This window comes from Lissotriton vulgaris, chromosome 2_1 (genome assembly GCF_964263255.1).
Source record: "Lissotriton vulgaris chromosome 2_1, aLisVul1.2, whole genome shotgun sequence".
NCBI classification, from domain to species: Eukaryota; Metazoa; Chordata; class Amphibia; order Caudata; family Salamandridae; genus Lissotriton; species Lissotriton vulgaris.
In genome coordinates, this window is record NC_141687.1 from 1,981,004,575 (window position 1) to 1,981,030,077 (window position 25,503).

The 25,503-nt window shown below is 47.3% G+C and overlaps 1 protein-coding gene across 1 annotated transcript in view; it reads right to left on the bottom strand.

Annotated features, from left to right (window-relative positions):
* Nucleotides 1-25,503, bottom strand: part of PDIA3 (protein disulfide isomerase family A member 3) — a 141,144-nt gene that overhangs the window by 104,610 nt on the left and 11,031 nt on the right. The window contains exons 2-5 of the mRNA XM_086958188.1: nt 16,087-16,165; nt 15,764-15,881; nt 13,782-13,889; nt 13,108-13,237 (exon numbers count right to left, since the gene is read on the bottom strand). Coding sequence (XP_086814314.1) covers nt 13,108-13,237; nt 13,782-13,889; nt 15,764-15,881; nt 16,087-16,165 — 435 coding nt within the window. The remainder of the gene's footprint in view (nt 1-13,107; nt 13,238-13,781; nt 13,890-15,763; nt 15,882-16,086; nt 16,166-25,503) is intronic.

Here is a 25,503-nt window from a genome sequence, read left to right on the forward strand (position 1 = left end):
AGAAAGTGACTAATCTTTAAAAATTCATATCTCTGGTTCCCTACAGTGGATTATTTTAGTTTTGGTGTCATTTAAAAGATAAAAATATTACCTATTTTTATAAATTGGTGTTGGATTTTTATTTGGTGTGGTGTCTTAATTATTTACTGAAATGGTGTTTTTGAATGCTTTACATACCTGTCTTTGAAGTTAAGCCTGTCTGCTCGCAGCCACGTTACCAAGGGTTGAGCAAAGGAATCATTTTCTAAGACCTATGCTGAGTCCTATCATGTGTTAGTGGCCTTATTGCCAGTGGCAGACCTACATTTGCCCCTACCAATAACCCACTTTCCAACAATTTCCTTTTCCAGACAATGTTCGTACTGCAGGGCGGCACGCATACTATAAAATAACAGGGCACTTTAGACTGGTAGTGCCTTTTCCTAGGTTAAGACAGACATCATGTAGAGTGACTTAGGTTTGTATTATACATAGACATCAGTGTTGTCACCTGCCTGCTCAAATTACATTTCAATTATAGCAAAAGGTTGTGCTGAAGGTGCAAAATTTACCTTCTCAATCTAAACACAAGTAACCCCCACCATGTTTTTGAATGATGCTACCGTATCACTGCCCCCACCAAGATATGCTTCCAAATTGAATGCAATACCCGGAAGGTATCTGCACGTAAAATTATTACTTTAACCCTTTCGATGCTCATGACGAGCTCAGCTCGTCATGATGCACAGTTGAGCTGTGCTGATGACGAGCTGAGCTCGTCATGAATAAAGAAGAATTGGAATTTTCAGCACAGGAGGGGGAAAACGCCTAGCAGCCAAGGTGTTAAATACTCATGTCGGTTTTTCACTCTCTGCCCGGAATCTTAAACTGGTATCTGCATGCTATTTATTTTTGCGGGCTTTGCGGTCTTCTCACCTTCCATTGTCCAAAATGGCTGGGGCCATAAACTGGAGCCATAAATCGCCCCCTCTGCCCACCAGATGACCATGAGGCTACATACCAACGCGGTCAGGGATCAGCAAAACAGAGATAAGCCTCTCTCCTCACCATCTAGCAGCATAGAAGCTGAGCTCTCTCCTCCCCTTCAAGCAACATGGAAGCTGGACTAATTCGGCCTACCCCAGAGTAGAAAGGGAAACTAAACTCTGTAAATCACTACAATAGACAAAGGACTACTACTCTTGTCCCTCTATTTGCTATTTTGGCGTCCATCTTTGACTATTCCTCCACTTTGGCGGCCATCTTAGACTAGTCATCCTCATCTACTGCCCATACCTAAGGCTATCCTCATTTTTTTTTTCTTTCTTTACACTCTTACAGCCCTGTAACTTCTCTCACTCACCCACGCACACCCCCCCCCTCGTCTACCTACACCTCTTCCACCATGGGCAAGCACACATACAAAATTAACTACCCACTCGAGCTCACCAAAAAAAACGCCAAAAGCTTCAAACACAACCTCCTGAAGGCCCACCCTGAAACACCGTTTGTGGACACCTACTTTTCACTGATCAATGGAGCCACGAGCACCGATATCATTCTCTACACTCTACGTAGCGCACAGTGGAGGAGAGCGTTACTCTCCATTCTCACTATCTCCTCCACCTGAAAATCTGCTCATGGCCTAACGCTTTGTCACACCATCCCAAGTTTTCCCAGGCAAAGCCACCATCACCATCTACAACAACGGGACCATCCTATTCCAATCCACTGATAGGAACCACAACCTACTCGACAATCTGTTCCCCACCTTCAGTGAATACATCTCCAACCGGCGGACATCCATTCCTAACACCTCAGTCCACACAATAGCCTCCACTTCCAATCTTCAATCTAACATGCCAAACCTATCACAACAGCTGAACGACTCACAACTCTCCCATCCTCCCAGCGCTGTAGTCAGTCACCCACCCGATGCAACGTGTCCACCCCCCCTTACTCACTGGCGAAGATCACTCCCCCTCTTATAGCCTCCATACCCCCCCTTCCCTACCCCCCACCTCACACCTCCTACGAATCTTGCAGAACCCACCACCGCCCTGAACTTATCCCCCCGCCCCGTGGCAGGTCCACCTCCCACCCTATCTCCCCCCCACTCTCTCCCCACTACCCCACTCTCCCAACTAGACTCAAAAAACACACCACCTCCCTTACCTTTTTTTTTTTTTTTCATCTTGTACCGCGCAAACTAAAACCCGAAGGTGTCAAGGCGCCTAACAAAAAGATCAGAAAGCGGGCAGTCATGCACTTACATGTACGCTTAACCCCCCTTCCTCTCTCGCCTCCCATTCTCAGCCCCCACTACCTTCCTCGCACCCCGCCGTCTCCAGCCTACACTCATCCCTCAACCCACCTGCGCCGCCTCCCACCAGCGTCCTCACCTATGACTCCAACCTCCCCCCTACCTCATCCACACCCCTCACCCACAACTTGTCCCACCCATCGAATGTCACCCCACTTACTATTACCGCAGAGCCCTGCACTTACGCTAGCATATCCCTCCCACCCCTCCCCAATTCCCTTTCTAGCTCCATATTCAACCACTCGCCCATGGCTCTCATCCCCAACTCCCTCCCCAATCCAACTCTGGACATGATTATATCCACCCTCCTACAAGTCAAAGATGATCTCCACACCATCAAAGAACTTCTAATCACACACCCCAGACACCCCCTACCTACCACCACCTGCTCATTCAACAAGTCGCCCACCCGCCTCACAGACCCTCTCAATCAATAATCCCCGCGTTGGCCCTCTATCCCCGCTCGCAATCACACCTGCTGCCCCCGTCGCGCCCTCAACACCCTTTCGGGCCACAACTTATGCACCCTCCTCCGCTCATATGTCCCAGGTACCTTAAAACACACAACCAACACACACCACCCCATACCCACAATTTTCACAAATCCCCTTAGGCCCCCCCCACTCCAAGCAACAGAAGTTCCGTCCCCAATCTCAGAAAAGTCCCCCTCTCTCTAGAACATTCGACCACCCTTCTCACCCCCAGACTCAAATGCATCCTACTCAACTGCAGATGGGCCCCGAGACACTCCTCCGACATCGCGGATCTCATCATATCAATGGATCTTGACCTAGCCATTCTGACTGAAACGTGGCTAACTGAAACTTCTACACCTATAATGGACATACTAGTCCCTCAACTACCACATCATTAGACTCGACAGGTCCGGTAAGACGGGCGGGGGAATCGCATGCATTTTTAGGAGCAACCTCTCCGTTACCAAAGTCACCTCCCCCTCCCTCACTTGCTGTGAACTCTTCTGCCTTGATATCTAGAGCGAGGGCAAACCTGTATGCTCTCTACATGTCATCTACCACCCGCCCGGGGACAACCTCACCTTCACCCAACAACTCATGGACACGATCTTATCCAACGCCGGTCGGCAGATCACTCAAATTTACCTGGGTGACTTCAATCTCCACTGGAACGATCAGAAAGACGCAGTGGTGAACGGTCTCAAATCTTTCCTTAATGCGCTTGACCTAGCCCAAATCTGCAACAGCCCGACACACGACAAAGGCTCGATCCTCGACCTCATCATTGCCAAAGAGGACACTACCTAACTGGGGGAGATCCAACCCTGTGACTGGTCAGACCACCACATTATCACTTTCTTCATCAATGAAAATTCTATGAACTCAATAGTCAACGAAGCCGCCCCCCCTGCAACTGAAGAGAGTCTCCACCAAGAACTCGAACCCCTGGTATGATGGTAGACTCAATGAAGACAGGCGTGCTATGCGAATGGCTGAGCGCACCTGGAGATCTGACCCCTCAGCACTGCACCTTAAAACGCTTAACAAGAGAAATGCCTACTTTAGGAAAATCAAACGCTCAAAATCTGTCTTCTTTAGCCACCAGCTGGACCAAGCAAACAAGCATTGGAAATGCAATAGGTCTCGCATTAGAAAAGTTGGAGCTATTGGTCTTGTAAATGACAAATATTTTATTTATTTGTTGGTTTTTAAAATAGCTAAATTGATAGCTTTGTCATTTACAACGCCAATAGTTATAACTTTTGCGAATGTGACACCTATAGCATTTGGAATGCAACATGTTTTGTATTTACGTGACATAGATGGCAGCTCTGGTCGTTAGGCCACATCTCAGAGAGCAGGAGAGTGCAGCAGGGGGGAGAAGCACAGCAATGCTATTGGTATTGTAAAGGACACATTTTTCATTTATGTGCTTGTTTAGAAAATTGCGAAATTAATAGCTTTGTTATTTACAATGCCAATAGTTTTATCTTTCGCAAATGTGACACCTATTGCAACACAATATGTGTTGTAGCACTGAGTGAGTGAGGGTGAGTGAGGGTGAGTGAGGGTGAGTGAGGGTGAGTGAGGGTGAGTGAGGGTGAGTGAGGGTGAGTGGTGGGTGAGTGGTGGGTGAGTGGTGGGTGAGTGGTGGGTGAGTGAGGGTGAGTGAGGGTGAGTGAGGGTGAGTGAGGGTGAGTGAGGGTGAGTGAGGGTGAGTGAGGGTGAGTGAGGGTGAGTGAGGGTGAGTGAGGGTGAGTGAGGGTGAGTGAGGGTGAGTGAGGGTGAGTGAGGGTGAGTGAGGGTGAGTGAGGGTGAGTGAGGGTGAGTGAGGGTGAGTGAGGGTGAGTGAGGGTGAGTGAGGGTGAGTGAGGGTGAGTGAGGGTGAGTGAGGGTGAGTGAGGGTGAGTGAGGGTGAGTGAGGGTGAGTGAGGGTGAGTGAGGGTGAGTGAGGGTGAGTGAGGGTGAGTGAGGGTGAGTGAGGGTGAGTGAGGGTGAGTGAGGGTGAGTGAGGGTGAGTGAGGGTGAGTGAGGGTGAGTGAGGGTGAGTGAGGGTGAGTGAGGGTGAGTGAGGGTGAGTGAGGGTGAGTGAGGGTGAGTGAGGGTGAGTGAGGGTGAGTGAGGGTGAGTGAGGGTGAGTGAGGGTGAGTGAGGGTGAGTGAGGGTGAGTGAGGGTGAGTGAGGGTGAGTGAGGGTGAGTGAGGGTGAGTGAGGGTGAGTGAGGGTGAGTGAGGGTGAGTGAGGGTGAGTGAGGGTGAGTGAGGGTGAGTGAGGGTGAGTGAGGGTGAGTGAGGGTGAGTGAGGGTGAGTGAGGGTGAGTGAGGGTGAGTGAGGGTGAGTGAGGGTGAGTGAGGGTGAGTGAGGGTGAGTGAGGGTGAGTGAGGGTGAGTGAGGGTGAGTGAGGGTGAGTGAGGGTGAGTGAGGGTGAGTGAGGGTGAGTGAGGGTGAGTGAGGGTGAGTGAGGGTGAGTGAAGGTGTGTGAAGGTGAGTGAAGGTGTGTGGGATTGAGGGGGATGAGGGTGAGGAGGTGTGAGGGTGAGGAGGTGTGAGGGTGAGGAGGTGTGAGGGTGAGGAGGTGTGAGGGTGAGGAGGTGTGAGGGTGAGGAGGTGTGAGGGTGAGGAGGTGTGAGGGTGAGGAGGTGTGAGGGTGAGGAGGTGTGAGGGTGAGGAGGTGTGAGGGTGAGGAGGTGTGAGGGTGAGGAGGTGTGAGGGTGAGGAGGTGTGAGGGTGAGGAGGTGTGAGGGTGAGGAGGTGTGAGGGTGAGGAGGTGTGAGGGTGAGGAGGTGTGAGGGTGAGGAGGTGTGAGGGTGAGGAGGTGTGAGGGTGAGGAGGTGTGAGGGTGAGGAGGTGTGAGGGTGAGGAGGTGTGAGGGTGTGAGGGTGAGATGGTGTGAGGGTGAGGGTGTGTTTGAGGGTGAGGGGCTGTAGAAGCAAACATGCAATAATCAACTATGGCTAGAAAGATATAAGGCATGGCATATATTATGTTTCCCCTTTACATAAGTTGGTTTGACACAAGGTAACAAATTTGTTTAAATCTAGCTCATGTTCCATCTTCAGGAGGGTATACTGATGGGGATTTTCTCTCTCTCTCCCTTTTGGTAAACATATATAGTGCCCTCTAGCACTATGATACTAGAATAGTGTGCCCCCTTTTTGACTTGCAACTGATTTTTATTTATATAGTGTGAGAGTACCTCTAAAAGTTAAGTCTCCTGTGATCATACCGTGGAATGGTAAAACAAGGTTGTTCTGGGAGAGAGAGAGTGGGGAGGAGAGTAGGAGGAGGAGGAGGGGGGGGGAGGAGAGTAGGAGGAGGAGGGGGGAGGAGAGTAGGGGAGGCACGGCGAAGTGAAGAGACAAGACGGTGCTAAAATCGGAGTAATGTGAAGGATCATTTTGGGTCGAATGGATATTGGAACGGTAAGCAGTTGGAATCTGACCTAATCGATCTCTGCTGCGGTGTCTCGGCCTCTGTAGAATGTTAGTGCGCATTCGGTAGAGTGCAACAGAAAATGTCAGCACTCCTGGTTGGAGTGAAACCTTCCACGTTTGAGGACATGGGTTCCTGTGCTCCTCGCCCTCGGTTGGATGAGGTTGTAGTTGCTTTTAATGTGTAAGCTTCTTTGTTTTAAATAAACAATATAAGGAGGAGGAGGGGGGAGGAGAGTAGGGGAGGCATGGCGAAGTGAAGATACAAAACGGAGGGAAGGCAGGGGAGGGGGGAGGAGAAATGCGACACGGCGGGCAGGGGAGGGGGCTATGTTGGTGTTCAAGGGGCACAGACAGTGTGAGAAGGTGGCCTGATATGCAGTGCTCACTATTCTAGTGAACACTATGTATCAGTCCAGCAACCCTTATTGATGATTGGTTGTAAGTCAACCTTATAGACCAGCTATCCTAGTAGCGTGGATACGAGCAGTCTAAGGCTAAAGACTCGAGAGGGCGTGTTAAGCCAGCTGTTTACCACACATATACCCCTTGAATACCCAGTGAAAGGACACCACACAAGTGTTATGAAAATAAACAAGATATTTATTAAGAATCACAACAGCCCTGTACTCTTTATGAGGACAGGGTACTAAGCACAAAACAAAACTCTTACGAAAATACTTAAGTTAGCACAGTATATACAAATGCCCGAGGGGCACGGAAAACCATATACTCTGAAAGTGGAATGCGAAATTACTAGCAGGTAAGTACAGTACTAATAGGCTTTGGAATCGCTAGGTCTTGACTATAGAATCTTCAGATTACTTCTAGGAGGCCTAGGGGACTCTGGTGCAGAGTGTGCACTCTCACGCGAGATGCGGGACAAAGTCTATGGTAGCTAGATTTCACAGAGTTAGTGTTCTCGGGCGAACCCGACCTGGTAGGAGGAAAACGAAAGTGGATTCTGACCCTTGGATAGTGAGGCTATGCTGGGGCACCGAAATGCCGAAGTTACCTAGCCCAGGGGCTGCAGCTGCATAGGTCTCAAAAGACGTCGGGAATCCTCGTAGACGGACCGGGAGCCTGGAAGAAAGAAGTTGCTGGCAGGCGACCAGTGAAGAAAGTTTGATGGATCCAAGCCTGGATCGAAGGAAGATGACACCTGAAAGCAGAGGGGACCAAGTTCGAGACTACTAGCCAGTAGTCAGGTGGCACCAGGAGGGCACCGGATGGTAGTCACCTCGACTAGGTGAGTGGGTGACGCTGTGCTCGCAGATCTCACGGACCAGGAGGAGTTGTCGGCGACCAGGATGGAGGAGCGAGCTGTCCCACGAAGATTGAAGCTGTCGGCGTCGCTGGACCCAGGATTGGGCAACAAAGCCTTGGCAAATTCAAGCCCACGCGGTGGACTCAAAATGGCGTCTGGAGTGGACCAGGAGGGTCCGGGGTGCTTCTCTTGAAGAAGGAAGCAAGGGCCAGCCTGGAGCAACCAGACCAGCAGCAGTGATGTCGTCGGGCGTCGTGAAGAAGGCCACAAGCCAGCCGGCTAGTAGCCACACAGCGCGGTGAGCACGCAAAAGCAGAAGGGCCCCACGCAGATCGTGGAGATGCTGGAGGGCTGATCTTCGGTGCTGGAGCTGCTCAGGGTTGGGGCTTCTCGGACCCCAAAGCACTCACCAGTGGAGCACACGGTGGGCTTGTTGCAAAGAAGTCGTGCAGTCTTGGCGATAGTCGGTCCCTCGAGGTCTCGTCGCACTCACAGTTCTCAGCTTTGCTGTAGAGGTGAGTAGAGGTCAGAGGTGCCAGGGAAGCCGGGTCTCGTCGAGCTGGGTCGTCGGATTCGTGAAGAAGGACTTGCAGCAGACCGCAGTGTTCTTAGGATGGTGCCTGCGGATGCAGGGTGACTACTCCTTAGCCACAAGGGAGAATCTTGAAGAAGGAAATCTTGATGTCTTTCGCAGAAAGTTGTGTCTTGATTCCAAAGATGATCTAATTTGAACAGGGGGCCCGCTCCTATCTTTATACTAAAAAAGGGGGCTGACCCGGTGACTAGGTCCTGCCTATGGGTGGGACTAGGAGGGGGGTGGTTACACCCCTCTCCCATGCCGGACTTCCCCAGGCCAGGGGCTGGTGTGCCCCTGGAACTGGTTCAGACTGGCCTATGCGTAGTGAGCACCGGGGTGCCACTCAGCAGTCACCTTCCTGTAAAGCCCTGCCTACCCAGGATACACAAAACCATGTCTGGGACGGTGCTAGCACCGCCCCTGACAGGAAACCCTTTGTCCAGGCTCCCCTCGCTGGAAGGACTCCCAGCTGCAGGGGGTCAGACTCGTGTCTGTGGTGGCAGCATCCATTTTGTGGAGCTGAGGCTTCGTTTAACTTTAACCGGGGTTCACAGTTACATACACGTCGTGTCCCTCTAGAAGGGTGGAATGCTAACCCAGTCGCCAGAATTGGCGAGGGGTTAGTATTCCAATTCGTATGACACCTTACTCGACATGTTTTGATAAAGCAATACCAAAGATAGCATTTAACCGCGAGGATTATAATGCACTTAAGAGTATATGGTATGCGATATCATCGAACAGTTATTAGGACTTGATTCCGCAAGCTGCAGACAGGCTCAGCTCATGCCAGAGCACCATCTCACACGATTCCAAGCACTCTGCCTTCAGGATTGTTAAGGCCTGCCATAGGAGTGACTGATAGGAATCTGTGTGTCCATTTTAGGGTTAGATATAGGTATACTACATCTACAGCAAAGGGTGATTACACGACTTTGCCCCAGCTGTCATGCAGCCAGTTGTGTCAAATTTAGGAGGCCAGCCAGGGGTGGCATAATACATGCTTCAGCCCCTGGTAGGTCCTGGGTACACCTATGCCCTGAGTTACAGGGTCTGATAAGGTGGCCCAGTACCAATTGGTAAATGCACCTAGGGTACATGTTGTAATTTAGAGAGAGAACAGCCAGGCTGTGGGTCTGATTGGCAGGCCCACAGCCAGAGGAAGTCGTAAACCAGTGAAACAAAAGCAAAAAATCTGGGTGATCATAGGATTGCAGACCCTACTCTCCTACAGACAGGAACCGCGATTAAGCATGTTGCAATTTGTTTGGGGTTTGAGAAATTTGCTGGAAAGAAAAGGTTTTTAGAAAGACTAAAAAGGCTGCTACGCACTTGATAGAATGGTCCTGTACGATTACAGGTTTGGAAATAATTAAGGATTATGGTTACACAGTCAACATTCTAGAATATGCTAGGAAAAAATCTTAGTATGGAAAGGTTGATTGCTAAAATCGGAGTAATGTGAAGAGGATCATTTTGGGTCGAATGGATATTGGAACGGTAAGCAGTTGGAATCTGACCTAATCGATCTCTGCTGCGGTGTCTTGGCCTCTGTAGAATGTTAGTGCGCATTCGGTAGAGTGCAACAGAAAATGTCAGGAGGAGGGGGGAGGAGAGTAGGAGGAGGAGGGGGGAGGAGAGTAGGGGAGCCACGGCGAAGTGAAGAGACAAGACGGAGGGAAGGCAGAGAAGGGGAGGGGGGGGAGGAGAAATGCGACACGGCGGGCAGGGGAGGGGGCGGAGCGGGGGTGTGGGAGGAATGCGCCTGAGGGAAAATACGGCTGGGGGCATGTGCACGCGCTTTTAGGCTCAATGCGCATGCCCATTGAGCTTAAAAGTCACGGGCACTGCAAGGAATCGCCACGATTCCTTGCAAGTTAGTTAAAGAGTGGTTAAGCCCCCATAGTCTCGCAAGCTCGATGCGCATCGACAGGCGAGACCTAAAAACCGACCGAGAAAACGGTTCGAACTAGTCAAAACTCAAACCAAGATGCAACCCTTACAAGCAAACACCACAACAAGCGATATTCCTCACTGTGAAGACTTCTCTGCTTTCTTCAAGCTAAAGACCGATAACTTAAGAAGCGATCTCCTCATTGATGTAAGCCGATACTCCAGCCACATTAGCATGACCACCACTCAACCTAAAAACAACGCATCATGGTCGTCCTTTGACACCTACTCTGAAGAAACAATCCACAAACTGCTCGGCACCTTGAAGCCCTCTAATCACCACAGACCCCCTACCTGCCAATGCTGTAAAAGACTTCACCCCCCTGCTCCTCCCACTCTGGACTAAAATCATTAACAGCTCCCTTCAGCAAGGACTCATCCCAGACTCCCTCAAGGTGGGGCAAGTCACGCCTATACTGAAGAAACCTACAGCTGACCCAGCTGACCTACACAATTACCGCCCTATCACTAATATCCCCACCCTGGCCAAACTGCTGGAAAAATGCGTTCAACTCCAGCTGACAAAACACATTGATCAGTTTGACCTCCTCAACCCTCATCAATCGGGCTTCCGAGCGAAACACAGCACGGAAACGGCTATGACGCACATAATTGATGACGCCCTCCAAATCCTTGATCGCAATGATTCTTGCCTCCTCATCCTTCTTGATCTCTCCTCAGCATTTGATACTGTCAAACATGAGAACCTACTGGAGCGGTTAAATACCAGAATGGGTGTATCCGGGACTGTTCTCAAATGGTTCACTTCCTTCCTACATAACCGGTCTCAGAAGTTCAAGATCAACAACGTGCTGTCCTCAGCTGTACCTGCAACTTTAGGCATCCCACAAGGATCTTCCCTATCCCCCACATTGTTCAACCTAGTCATGGAACCACTCACCACCGTGCTGCAAGCATCCAATGTACACTTCCATATGTAAACCGATGACACAACTGTACCTCAAACTACAATCCCCGGAAGACATCAAACTTCTGAATATCACACTCAGAAACACACAATCATGGTTGGCCGATAATCACCTCAAACTAAACGCTCTGAAGACCGAGTTCCTTCTGATCTCACCTCCTGCGAAAATCGCCATCACCCAAACCTGGCTCAATCACCTAACTGCCCTCAATGTCCAACCCACTATTGTGGAATCTGCGAAATCCTTAGGCATCACGCTTGACGCCAACCTCAATATGCAGCAGCACATTAGCAAAGCAACTAAAGGAGCTAATTTCCAAATCAACACTGAGGAAACTTAAACCCTTCTTCCCAGCTAAGGACGTCTAAACTGCTCTACAAGCCCTAGTCATCCCTCGCATAGACTACGGAATCGTGGCCCTCAGCAGGCTCCCCCTTTCAACAACCGCTCCCCTAAGAGCCTCCTTGAACGCTGCCGCGAGACTCATCACTGGTTCTAGAAAACATTCGCATATATCCCCTGACTTGAGATCCCTGAACTGGCTGCCTGTTGAAGCCAGAATACAGCTGAAAATTGCCTGTATGACACACTCGGCCGTACACCACAAGTAACCCAACTAACTCACTCAAAAGCTGACTATATCTAGAGGCTCGAGATCCAATAGAAGCACAAAAAATCTCCTCCTGAAACCTCGAAGATTCCAGAAGGAAAAAACATACAAACGCTCCTTCTCAGGAATGGCACCCAGGATCTGGAATGCACTCCTTCCTGAAACAAGACTTATCTCCTCCACTGCATTTTTTAATAAGGAGGTCAAAGCCATCCTTATGGCCAAGTTCACCTGAACTCTATTATTGCTAGATCAAAGACTTTGCACCGTTTGTGTATGATCGGTTACCTGATCGTTTATTAGTATTATATTGTTACATGTTTGATATCCTATTTTGCTACTCGCTCACTATCGACTACTATATTGTACCCAATAGTTGGTTTAATCACCCTCCTGTTGCCCCTACCCCTTGTTTCTGTAAAGCGCTCCGATATCTGCAAAGATCTTGTTCTCGCTATATAAAACTTTTAATAAATAAATACACCGAGTTTCTTACAGCGAATACCACATCCATGCCACATGAACAAAATGGACTCATCCTTTTCCCACAGATGTGTCTGCAAGGTTGGAAATAACTCTGTATGCAATAGAAAATCGCCATGTGCACACAAACATTACGAGGAAGAGCCATCTAAAACTCCAACTGGAAGGATTTAAACTGCATCTTCAAGGTGGGTTGAAACCCCCACATATAAACAACTGCAATTGCTCACAGTACCTTTCACTAAGATGGTAACTAATCTGAAACACATAGGAAAACATTACGGGTACATGAAAAAGACTCTTGAGAAATGTAGCTTCATGATTACCACCATCACTCCTGTAATTTCCCAAGTGGTCCAGGCTTTTATTATGTGGGCATTTTCACCCCCAAGCATCATAGACAGCAGTGAAAGTAACTCACGCTCAGAAGTTCATATTTGACAAACCTTTAACCCACAGTTTATATACCCTGCTAAAGCTGGTACACAGGGGTTCAATCTAGTCCTGTAAATCCAAGTGACTTTGCACCTGTAGTTCTAAGTAAGCAAGCAAACGTGCAGCTCACAGAAAAGTACATAATTAGAAAGGGCCTACTGAAACTCAAACACTTAGCTAGAATATCTATTCAAATATTAATGGTATGGAATATGAATCATGATAGGCCTTGCGTAAAAACTTTCTTCACACGTCCTAGCTACATTTAGTCAAGAACACATTGTAAGGACAACGGATAGCAATGTGGCAGGAAAACTGCTTTTCGCACTAAGAAAAGGGTTGTCAAATACGATACACAGGGACAAGGGCATATTGACAGCTATTTGTTTTACAATCTAAGCTCATCGAATGACAAGGGTTCAAGACAAGGGAATACAAGCACATTTAATATTGCAGTAACTTGGATTCTCCGGCATGAAGAAATGATTACAAATCACTTGTTGAAAATGCACTCATTTAGAACAACTGCCATATATTAAAAACTATGACCGTCATACTACCAACTTCTGGTAAAGCAAATAACAGAATGTATTGCAATGACTAATGACTCATGTTTCAATGGAATACATAATGTCAGTACTTACTTGCCATCTGGTTCATATTTCTTTACTAGATCATCCTCGTCTGTATGAGCAAAACGGTAGTTATCCCTCAGAGTGTTGGCTGCTTTCAAGTACTCTGAATGATCTGAACCATACAATTCTCGGAAGAAACCTAAAGGAAGAGAAACATCTTAAGCACACTAACAAAACCTACATTCTAAAGACAGGCTTGTCTAAACATTTGACTTGCAATCATTTTCATGCCCTGGAAAAAGCAGGTCTTTCAGAAGGGAAATTATCCTTCATAAATAACAGACTCACAAAAATAAAACAAAGCATAAACCAGCCTCAAGCAAACATAAGAGAAAGCTTTTCAGAAACAAGGCTACTAAAAATATTTGATCTGTTCACTCGAACCTCACTCGAGATTAGTTTGGACAGACAAAATAACACTAGAACTTAGTGTAAACAACATTTAACCTCACTGATCAGATAGCTACATGTAAGGCTTGCAGTTGTATTTACTTTGTGAGAGAAGCGACAACCACAGTGACATTTCAAAGGAAACAATAAATGTACCAGCATGAATAGCAAATACTCAAGATTATTCTTGCTCAAATAATTCCCACAAGATTAATGAGTTTAAAGAAGTTCTTTAATACACTATACTCAACATGTCACTATGCCAGAAACAGCCACAGCCCCGATCTACTCACCTATCACAGAAGCATCCTTATCTCCAACAAATTTCTCAAATTCTTCCACAGACCTTAGATCCACCGATGCTGGACCAGCTAGTTTCTTGAGAGTGCTGACAATGCCATCTGTAGAGGTAAAAACGTACATTTAATCGCTATAATTCAACGCTAGCTTTTACAATAAAGTGGAGACCGGTTGAGTCAAGTAACGCAAGTAAAAAACTATACTAACATAGCTCTAACCATGCTATAAGGATCCTACTATGGTGTAGAGGACGATATTTTGGAAGATGGATATTGGGACTGTCTATCCACTCCTTACAAACCCACAAGTCCAATTCCGGACAGGCCCACAGTGCCTCACCTGAACTCCTAACCTTCCCCAAGTAACAAGTGATTCAGGCAACCTCGAAATGGCACTCTGAACTCCAAGGGAATCGTGGAAACAGATCTTACGCCTTTCATGCTTCACCCATGCACACTCAGGGTAAACACAAGAAAGACATAAGGAAAGTTTACAAATCATTTGACACCTCGTGATCTTGCATTCAAGGTATGAGCTGAGATTATTAGGCAAATGAAGCAGAATAATGTAACCAGCATTATGAAAATGGTGAAGAGCATGAATATTCAAACCATGTTAAAACTATTTCCCTATCTAAATCTACCTCTGCTCTGAGAGCATGGTGAGGTCTGTGTGATCTCAGAGAATCGCCTTAACTCCCATACCTGTATATTATGCAGGTCTGCATGTGGAATACAGCAGATGTTATAGAACAGTCATCACTTCCGAAATGCTCCTCTCCAACCCACAATGGGACAGAGCACTTTTTAACCCCTTCACTGCGGCGGCTATTCCGCCGCAGTGCTAAGGGGGCGGGGCGGAAGAACGGCGGGCGCATGCTGGTGACGGAACCTCTCCGTCACCAGCGTCGGTTGCGCTCTGCTTATGACGGAACGGTTCCGTCATGGCCCCGCCCGCTCAATAGAACGCTAGGCGCGGAATTCGCACCGCGCAGGAGCATCGGGCGGGCCATGACGGAACCGCTCCGTCATCAGCACAGCGCCACCGCAGCTGATGACGGAGCGGTTCAGTCATCAGCAGGGGAGGGGTTAATATAATAAATACCACTGCGTTAGAAATACAGCTGTGGCACAATGTTGGGTCTAGATGCCAGGTGCTGTGCTGGAGCAAACATCATAACAGTGTACAATCTTCTTTTGTAGCCTCCAACCTTGTACTACAGGTTCAGACTACATAGTTTGAAAGACTGGTGAAAAACAAACAACGTGTGTTCCAAGAATAGCATGCAAAAAAAAAAATGGAATTTAAGTCAGTTTAACACGTCTAAAATGTGAAACTAGGGGAGAACCAAAGTGGGTCCAAAAGGGAAATCACTACAACCAACATCTTGAATACAACCGCACTGAAAAAAACATTGGAAAAATGTGTAATATACCATTTATTTAGACCCAAATTTTTTTTCCAATAATTATAAACAAACAAAATACCTCTATTTTTAAAACTTCTTTTCTAGACAATCCATCTTTAAAAACAAAAATGAAATAGCTTAAAGGACTTTCATGCATTGTAATTCAAGGGACTGTTAGAAAACTTGTCCTCTAAAGTAAAGAAATACCCAACACGCTACTAAAGGTGAACACAATTTAGTTAGTTTCAACTACAAAAGGGTGCCAACTGCAATTAATTTTTTTGGGTGTTGAGTGATAGGTTCAGACACATCAGATTAGTTGTAGAAAGTGAACAAGTCAAACATTTTTTTAAAACTTACATTTGTGATCAGTAATTACTCGCCCAAAAATATTTTGGCAAGTCCATCCTAATTTCAGAACTTCAATTTTTGCCCTGTCGGCCACAGGAACAGGAGAACTTGCTTGACACAAACTAACTACATTTTAAGCTGGGATTAAGGAAACTTCATTCTGGAAAATTAAGTAGACGCACAAAGAGCCCCAAAAAAGGTTTCATTTTCACTTACCAGCCGTTCTGGGCCCATCATAAGCACCAGACTCCTCCCCATCACGGAACATTTTTAATGTAGGATATCCACTGACTCCAAATTTGTTACATGTGTTTGAGTTTGCTGTGCAGTCAACCTGATAAAACATTAAAAAAAAATCTTAAGACTTAAATAAACAATTTTACGGGGACCAGACCATCTTAAGTGAATGGTTTAAGCAAGGCTTCTACAGCTGGAGCTATCCCGGACTTGGACAATTCAAACTAGCATTTATATACAACGATCCCCACAGTTTTAAAGATATTAGAAGACTTGATATTCACCAAATATTAAAATCTGACCTTAGCAAGCGATACCGTTCCTTTTAATCTTGTTGCAGCAGACTCATATTCTGGTGCAAGACGTTTGCAGTGACCACACCTGAAAATAAAAAAAAGATGTATCAATCCTACTACTTCGTTTTTACGGAATCGTAATTTACCTTGTACTCATTCACATACAGGATTATTCCGCAACAAACATTGGCAAAGTCAATAGATGTGGCTTGTTTTATGAATATGTGTTTTTGTTGTATTGGCTGTATGCTATGTGATACGTTTGCATGAATAGAAAACCATTCCAAAGAGCTGAATTGTGAGAAATGAAGTTATTTGTCTGGGGCTGAGTGGAGGGTGGGGGGGGAGGGGGGAGGGGAGGAGTGCACAGCTCAAGTATTAGTCACAATCCTTGTTAGGGTGAACCACTGAACCACATTCACTGGGGCCCGGACAGCAGGATCCCAAGCACTACAGATTCGGAAAACCAGCAACATCTAGCAATAAGCTTGAGGCCAGTAAAAGCCTCTGGTGGCACTTTGAAAACCCCCTTACTAAAAGTCGAGCAAGCAGCGCATGCACTGCTCTAGGCTCGACCTAAAAAGTGGGGGGGGGTGACTATGAAAGGGTCAATTTTCTTACATAACAGATTAATTTATAAAGCTTTAAGTGTAACTAGCACCAAGAAGTACAAACTACAACTGACAGTCAATGGTCGGAGCAGAACAGCAGCTGGGTGCAATTTCAGGCTGACTGCAATGGAACGCAGGTGAGCTACATCAGCGATGTTGGCCTTGGTCAAATGTTTTACGTTCTGAGTGGAGTACAGGAGGGAGAGAGCGCAGTGTCACTCTTCTATGCTCAGTTCTCAGACAGCAGGTTCAGTCTTCCTCCTCGGGTCCAGAAGTGTTCCTAGGTTGGTGCCTGGAGATGCTAGATTTATGCCACACGTGCTGGTGGGTGGATAATACCCCTGGGGATGCCATAGCCAATGGGGTAAAGGTTTCTGGTGCTAATCCTAACCACTCTGGGCATTTTCAAGATGGCTGAACTCTTCGGCCACACTAAACTGGATCCGAGTGCTAGGGGTGTGCATTCATGGGGAATGTACTATGGTAATCAGTGTCCTCCCACATCCAACCCCAAAATACGTTTTTTGCCGCTCTATACCCATGACAGCCTCAGACGGATGCATGGTAGAACCAGACATGTGCGATAAAAGAATTGTTTGGCTTCCACCATTGGCAATGCACCCCAAATGTTTAATGTAAACCAAGCAAATGTTCCAAACAGGCTGTGACACTAATGTCACAAAGAAGCCCACTGTGATTGGGGCCCGACAAGTTGATTGGATAAAAGAGGGCCCAGACAAAGTACCAGCTAATATTTGCTTGTGATTGGGGATCGATTCAAAAAGGGATGCTATGATATCCAAAACTTTGAGTGGGAAATTGGAAGGCATTTTGATTTAGTCTGATTTGTTAAGAATTTTTATTTTAAGTCAGTCAGGGGAGGGGGGGGGTTGGCATCATTCGTGACCAGTAAGCTTTGAGCTTGCATAACCGAAGCCTCCGATCCTGACACAGAGTGTAAAATGTATCTATTAAAAGGACATGGAGGCGAGGATTATCCCACCAGGGAGTATATAGTTCTTTACAACCCATCCTGTAAGCATGTGGATGTACAGGATGTAACTTGATTAAGAAACAATTGTTGCTGACATATGGGCTTTGGTGCACGTAACAGACACCAATAAACCATAGGCGGAGCTACGCAACCGCCTATGGCCTACTGCGTGTTCTGTTTGCACGCATGCAAAGCCCAATCAAAATGGACCTTGGTAATGCACACGCACGAGCTGTGTGGAATTTCAAGGTCCATTTTTAAACCCCTACAAAAGGGCTTTTCACTTTGCGAGCCCTAAAAATGAGATATTATGGAGCGGGGCCAAGCAGTCCAACATGGCGGACGCGCTTTAGGCAAACACCAACAGCCCATTTCATCACCCTACCTGATATCTGTAGCCAAAACAGCCCTGTAATCTTCGATGCTTTCCAAACTACGGGGCCGTTCTGGGGCGTCTGGCATGCTGCTCCAGATTGCGCAGGCAGAGCCCACAGCTGAACAGAAGGGCGCTGCGTACCTCGCTGACAATGTGCTCAGTAGACGGGCAGGAAGAATTTGATGCCAGCAGGTGGTGGGCCAGATCCTGCAGACCGGTGGCTGTGTCCTGGTCCTGGTCCCCGTTGTGCCCTCATAGAGTGTGCTCTAACGCGCTGAAGACCAGGAGGGAGGCGGTTCGGACCGATGAGGCATTGGGGCAGCTGTGGCAGTTAAGACGTGTGTTGGTGATGGCACAGACCCTGTGACAACAGGGGTGTGCGGACAGGTAATCTGGCCATGGCTGGCTGTACCAGGCCACGATTGCACTGGTGCGCGGTAGGCCGTGAGGTCAGGTGCTTACAGCCCACCTTTCAGCTGGTAAAAATCCGGAGGCCTGGGCCAGATTGCAGGTTTGGAGAGACTGGCAGAGCTGGCCCTGCAACACCTATACGCCGCCAGGGATGCAGAGACTAGGAGCAGCTTACTGAGAGGGGTGGTGCCCTCTGGGGCGGGTGTAGCAGGGAATACCCCCATTTGCTGAGGCAGCCATGCCCTGGTGTGGCTTGTGGCTGCAGGGAGCCCTCCCCAGCCTGCATCCTAGAGTTTTCCGGGCGTTTCTTCTGAGGGATTGCTGAACACCTGTTCCGGGGCTCACCAGAACTAGTGCTGCACATGTGCTTTGTGGTCCTGACTGTGGTGGCAGTTGGTGTGGTGCTTGGGGCTATCTGACAGGGGTAGTCACACGAGTGGTGTAGTTTGGGCCTTTACCCTGTTGCCCTTGCTCCCTCACCATGACTAAAGGAAAGCCCTCTGGAAATCGGTCGAGAGAGCACGATGTACCTCTTCAATTGGGGCGGCGGGAGAGTACGACATGTGGACTCCGGAATTGTACTAGCCCTCTACTTGATAACGCTGTCCTGCTTACTGCAATCACGCAGTCTAGAGACACCTTAGAGGCAAAAATTGCTTTGGCGGGATCTGAGGTCACAATACTACACCAGGACCTCCGCAATGCAGTGGAACGCATAACTGAAGTTGAGACTAGTGTCTTTATGCCAAACAAAGTTCTCTACCTTTAGAAAGCTAAACATGGAGGGACGGCCCTGCAGGAACAACCTCCACTTCATGGGCCTCCCTATGAACAATGAAGGAAATGGCATGGGGGACTTTCTAAGCCGCTGGCTCACATCATGTATTCCAGATGACACATTGTCCCCAGCGTGCACTTCGTCCTGCTTCGGCGGTCACCTCGGGCACCCGACCATGGCCTGTGATCGCCAACATCCTAATTTCACGATGGCAAGACCATCCGTTGACATGAGCGGTCTCGGGCTGAACTCCTATTTGAATACCATTGAATAAGGATATCCCCTGACTATACCAAATTGGTACAGCAGCAGCATCAGTATTTCCGAGCGGCCAAAGCCAGTCTTCGGGACCTCAAATTCCCATACATGCTTGGGTTTCCTGCCCACCTATGGGTGGTGTATAATTCTGGTACCCTGTTCTTCGATACCTCTAAAGAAGTCTTCGAATGGACAGATAAAGACATTTAAAACCATATACGCCGCCAAGCCAGGACTGACTTCTCTCTGGGTGAACCCCACCAACAATTAAACAAACGGACAGAGAAACACAGACACCGATCCAGATCCACATAGCACTCTGGGGCCCGTAACGGTGATCAGGAGGAAGACCCTGGAGATGAGCCATGTAACTCTAGAACTAAGCGGCCCATAGCTTCAGTATGGGGGCTGGGAGGCGTCTCTCCTTTTCTGTTCTGACAAATATAGTATATTTGTCTCTTAAAGGGCTGTATGTATGGAGATCCACTGGACGGACCCCATGTCAGTTTCCCGTTAGAGTCAGCAAGGGGTTTCTTCCGCAATAGATATTTCATCTGTTTTGAGGTATTGCAGTAGGGATGGGGTTTGAGGGTTATGTAGGCATCATTCGTTCTTACTCTGGCTGCGTTGTCTGTGCTCTCCAAGACTCCCTGTTTCGTCAGGTATGGTTAAATGCACACATTTCATGCCGGTTTTGCAAGGGGCACTAGAGGAGTGCCCATCATGATACACCACTGAATCCCCTAAACTCCAGTGCAGGAGTGGACAAATATACAGGACAGGCACATATTGATTCATGGAACCATATTTGGGAAACTCATTGTGCTGGGTAGCATTTACGCACCCTATCCCTTAGAGTTATGAAGACCGTCTGGTGGATATATCTGGGGAATCTAAGGGTATCCCTGGGGACTGAATGATGCAACATACTCTGGCAGGGACTGATAGCCAGCATTGGGGGTTGTGAAGGTGGCTCTAAATTCCCAGCTAATGTCTCTGGCTAATTTGGTGGGATGGGTGGATACATGGAAGGCTCACAACACCAGGGAGGTGGGTTTTATCTTCTACTCTTCTCTTCTATCTTCTACTCCCCAGTGCATGAATCCTTCTCCAGGCTTGATTAGGTTTCTTCCACAGAGCTATGTGCACAGAGTATCCAATGCCTCTATCCTGCCCAGAGGACTCTCAGATCACTCCCAGATAGCCATCTACCTCCTGGTTGGTCTGTCCCGACCCCCGTTCCGAAGAAGGCTTTTCCCATGGTATCTACAAGATCCGTCTTAATAAACCCATATCCATCAGGCTTTAAATGAATACTTTTCTCTGAATGAGGCAATGGCCCCCATTGTAGATACGCTACGGGAGGCTATGAAGCACACTATTAGAGGGACTATCAGTTTCTATGCTGCGGAGCACCGGTGATGCTGACAACTTAATTTAATTGGAAGCCCACATTCTTGAGCTGGAGAGAAGGGGACAAGAGGGTGGAGGGACTATGGCGTTTCGGTAATTGGGTCTTACCCAGCAGCAATACCAAGGGGAACTGATGGAGGAGGCACATGCGTATGGCTGACCATGCAAAGTAGAATCTACCAATGGGGTGACAAGTCAGGGAGGCTCCTACATAGACTGTGCCGACAGGTAGCAATGCCAGCCCAACTCCCTGGGGTCTGTGATATGAACAGCACCCTGCTCACTAATCCAGCAGCTTTGCCAATTTCTATCAGACCCCATGTACTCCCGAAAGAGGTGTTGAGCGCCTCTCAGATTGAGCATTTCTTTGAAGATATGCCCCCAAAGGTTCTGTCAGTAGGGGCCCCAGAGTCCTTGGAGGCCCTTCTAATGCTGGAGGAATTGGCGACAGCAGTGCTGGAGCTGCAGCCTGGGAAGGCGCAGAGTCGAAACAGATTCCCAACCGAATGTTATAAGGAGTACGTATCCCAGCTAGGCACACAATACCTAGCAGTTGTTCAAGCGGAATTCCAGGCTGCTTGCCTGCCCCTGGAACAGAGACATACTGAAACAGTTGTCTTCTTCAAACCAGTACGCCCCCCAGAATATCACGCCTCATAGCGTCCGATATCCCATTTTAACGTAAAAGCGAAGTTGCTGTCTAAAGCCCTTGCTTATCGACTGCAGCCCCACTTATCAGACATGGTACACCTAGCTCAAGCAGGCTTCATGCCCCGCCGGGCATCACCCAACAACATCAGACGGGACCATAATGCATTCGCTGTTGTCATTCATTTAAACCATCCGGCCTGCTGTTAGCCGACATCAAGAAGGTGCTTGATTGGGTCAGTTGGATAATCTCTTCATACTTTTAGGAATACCTGAATTTTGGCCCTCGCTTCCTGGCATACATTCGGTTGCTTTATACTTATTTGACGGCTGTTGTGCGAGGCATCAGTAGTGTCTCTTCCTCACTGGACACAGCACTCAACAGGTTTGCCCTCATCTCTCGTTTGCCCTTGCCATATAGCCGTTGGCCACATGGGTTCGTATAGATCCCTTGATCCACGGCTTTGAATGGACTACAGTGCTGTCCGACTGCATTGCCTTATATGCAGATGTCATTCTTTTTTACGGATACCCATAGACCAGGTCCCAGAATTCTACAGATCATGCAGATCTTTGGGGAAATATCAGGCTTGTATATGAATGTCAGTAAATCCAGTATATGGCCGCTAAGAGGGGATGCGTGGCAATAGCTGATGGGCAATGGACATGCCACTGAGACGAAGGTCTGAGATATCTGGGAGTCTGTCAGATACACAAGAGGTATCGGGGTACGTAATCTGGTCCCTACGGTGCACAGTCAAGGCAACGATTTGGTCTTGCTCTGGGACTTGCGGCTGTCATTGTATGGGCGTTCCGCTATAATTAAAATGGTTTCTCTCCCTAGTTTACTTTACCAACTGCAAAACCATCCAGACCAGATTCCCCCATCATGGTTCCGACAGGTTAATTCTATGCTAGGCCAATTCCTGTGGGGAAGTGGAGCATCTTGGTGGCACTACGAACAGGCTTTCACTGCGTACTGTGAGGACATTTCGGCATCAGGTATTCAATCCTATCATGCAGCTTCCCAGTTTCAGGTGCTCAATGAATGGTGGTATGTTGCAGAGATGACCCAGCTTATGCGGTAGAGCATTGGTTGTTAGAGGATCCTACTTTACATGCATACTTATACGATAGATCAGATGCTCACATCCTTCCTCCTACAGAAAAGGTTGCGATATTAGTGTGGTGTCAATCTCGTTGCTGAAAAGGGTGGTGAGGTTGCCTCACACATGAAACCCCATTATGGCGCAATAGACATCTCCCTCAACTAATCAATCTTCAGGGTTTGAGGTTGGGATCAGATTAGGATTTCTTCTCTGGGGGACGTTATTAGGAGTTGCTTTCTTTAGTAGTTTCAGGATCTGTAGTAAGGATACTCCATGCCACGTAGTCAAGCGAAGCGATGGGCAGATTATTGGGGCCTTACCCATGTGCCATTGCTGGCTCAAACCCCTGATGCGGCGGTTCGGTCTCATGGTTGTGATGCATGACATGTTGTATAGTCTGCAAAAAGAACTATTGATGGACAGAATTCACAATAATGTCTTGCATTCAACCCATTACACAGATCCGGGCCTAAAACCATCATTGTTTTGCTCCCCATGCCATTGCAGTATGAACCCAGCCATATGCAAATCAGTCTTAACCCTGTGCCCATTGGGAACAGTCCAGCCCGAAATGCCAGGCCAGGTCCTCCCTGGGCTGGAAACAGGCACCCTAGGACCGGTTTCGAGGTTTACCCTTCATCAGCCAGGATAGCTTGGCTCCAGTGGCATAGAGAGCACGGGACCCACGTCTGGGCATACCCGTCCCACTCGGGTGACAAATGCAAAAAGAACTATTGATGGATAGAATGCAAAACTATGTCTTGTATTCACCCCAGTACATAGATCTAAGCCTAAATCCATTGTTTTTTTGCTCCCCATGCCGTTCCAGTTTGAGCCCAGCCACATGCAAAACAGTCTTGACCCTGTGCCGATTGGGATCAGTCCAGCCTGAACTGCCAGGCCAGGAGGCACAAGGTCAAGACTGATTTGCATGTGGCCAGGTCCATTTAACCCAGATCTCGACTGGTGGTGAATGTTTTGATTTGTTCTGTATTTCGTCCATCAACTGTGTGTTTTTTTTAATGTTGTATAATCTAGCATTCGGGTGTGGGGGGTGCCACCAGGGATTGAAGCAAAAATATTCCGATAAGATCTATTGTATTCTGTTCGACTGTTTTGCTCTTATATGGTTAAATTATGTTATCATGCTGATATATGGCAATGTATTTGAATGTAAATGTGGTCCCCTTGGGGCTTGCTGTGGCATGAATCTTAAAATATGTTGTGACTGAAAAAAGAAAACATTATATACATGTTTTGCTTTCTTTGAAAGGAATTGCCCTGAAACAAGACGACTAAGAGAAAAGGGGCTAGCTTTCGCATGAAGAAAGAGGAAGTGCTTTTCCTTGTAGTGCTGTAAGAAAGTGCCTCTTTGTATGGTCAACCCCCAAAATCTTTGGAACAAGGCTGCTTGATTTTTTACTCTAAATGCACCGGGTCATGGTGACCAGGTCCCAGTGCATGTGCTTTGACCAGTCAAAAGTGTATGCATGTTTGGCTGATCCCAGATTGGCAGATTTACCTTTCTATAAGTCCCCAAATGTAATGGTACAAAGTGTACTCCGGGCATGTAAGTTAAAGGTCACGATTGGACTCCAGCACTTAATGTGTCACCACTTACTCCTACAAACTCTCTCTGAGTTTGGCCTGGAGGAAATCGTTCCTGAACCAACCCATCAAGCAGGACACACGCTAGACGGGATTTTTACAAACAATTCCAACCTAGTCTATATAAACACTATCCAGGTGACCTGGACCGATCACAAAGCAATATTCTTTGACTTGCTACTTCCAAAACACAACCAGAACACAGCAAAAAACGCCTACCACCATTCAAGAAACTGGCGAAATGTGAAAGAGGACCATTTCATTAACAGATTAGGGTAGAGATGAGAAATGACGCAGAGACGGCAGCCGAACAATATAGTAAATGGCTAGAGACAGCTGCAACCAAGTTGCACCTGTCAAAATGAAAAGACAAAAGCCAAATTCAATCAGCCCCTTGGTTTTCCCCAGAATTAAGAAAACGTAAGCAAGACTGTAGAAAACGGGAAAGAAAATGGAGACTCATATGGAGAAAGAAAAAGAATACAAACAGTTATCAGCAGTATACAGAGACAGGGTAGCAAAAGCCAAAATACCTTATTTCACCAATACGATTGAAAGCGCTAAAGACTCAACCAAATAGCTTTTCCGCATCAAAATACCAAAAATACAAATGCCAATCAGCCCTTCTGTAACTCGCTAGCAGATTTCTTTTTCAGAAAAAGTAGAAAAAAATTCACAAAAACTTTCCAGGCGATCAAGCATAGAACCAACACTTGGAACAAACTGAGATTATGATCTTAATATAACCAAGCCTCTGATTAAATGTAGTCCACCTTAAACAGAATACATTATAAAGTTACTAAAAAGTGCCACCTCGTGATCGCCAGAGGATCCATGTCCACGAAATATAATAAAATTTGCAGCGGAAACCACTGCACCCAAACTAACGTCTATGTTCCAAAATATTTGTGAGGTGGTAATGTTTCCTAAAATCTGGAAAAAAACTGTTGTAATCCCGCTCTTAAGAAAAAGCTTCCCTTGATCAAAAGGATCCAAGCAATTATAGACCAATCTTCCACTACCTATGAAAATAGCAGAAAAGTTCTTGAACTAACAATTGGTCTCCTATGTTGAGACAAATAAACTCTTAGATAATACAGTTTGGCTTCCGGACAGGCCACAGCACAGAGAAAGCATTGCTCAAGGCAACTGAAGAGATTAGGCAGGTTTTAGATCTGGGAAAATGAGCTTCCCTGATCCTGCTAGATCTCTCAGCG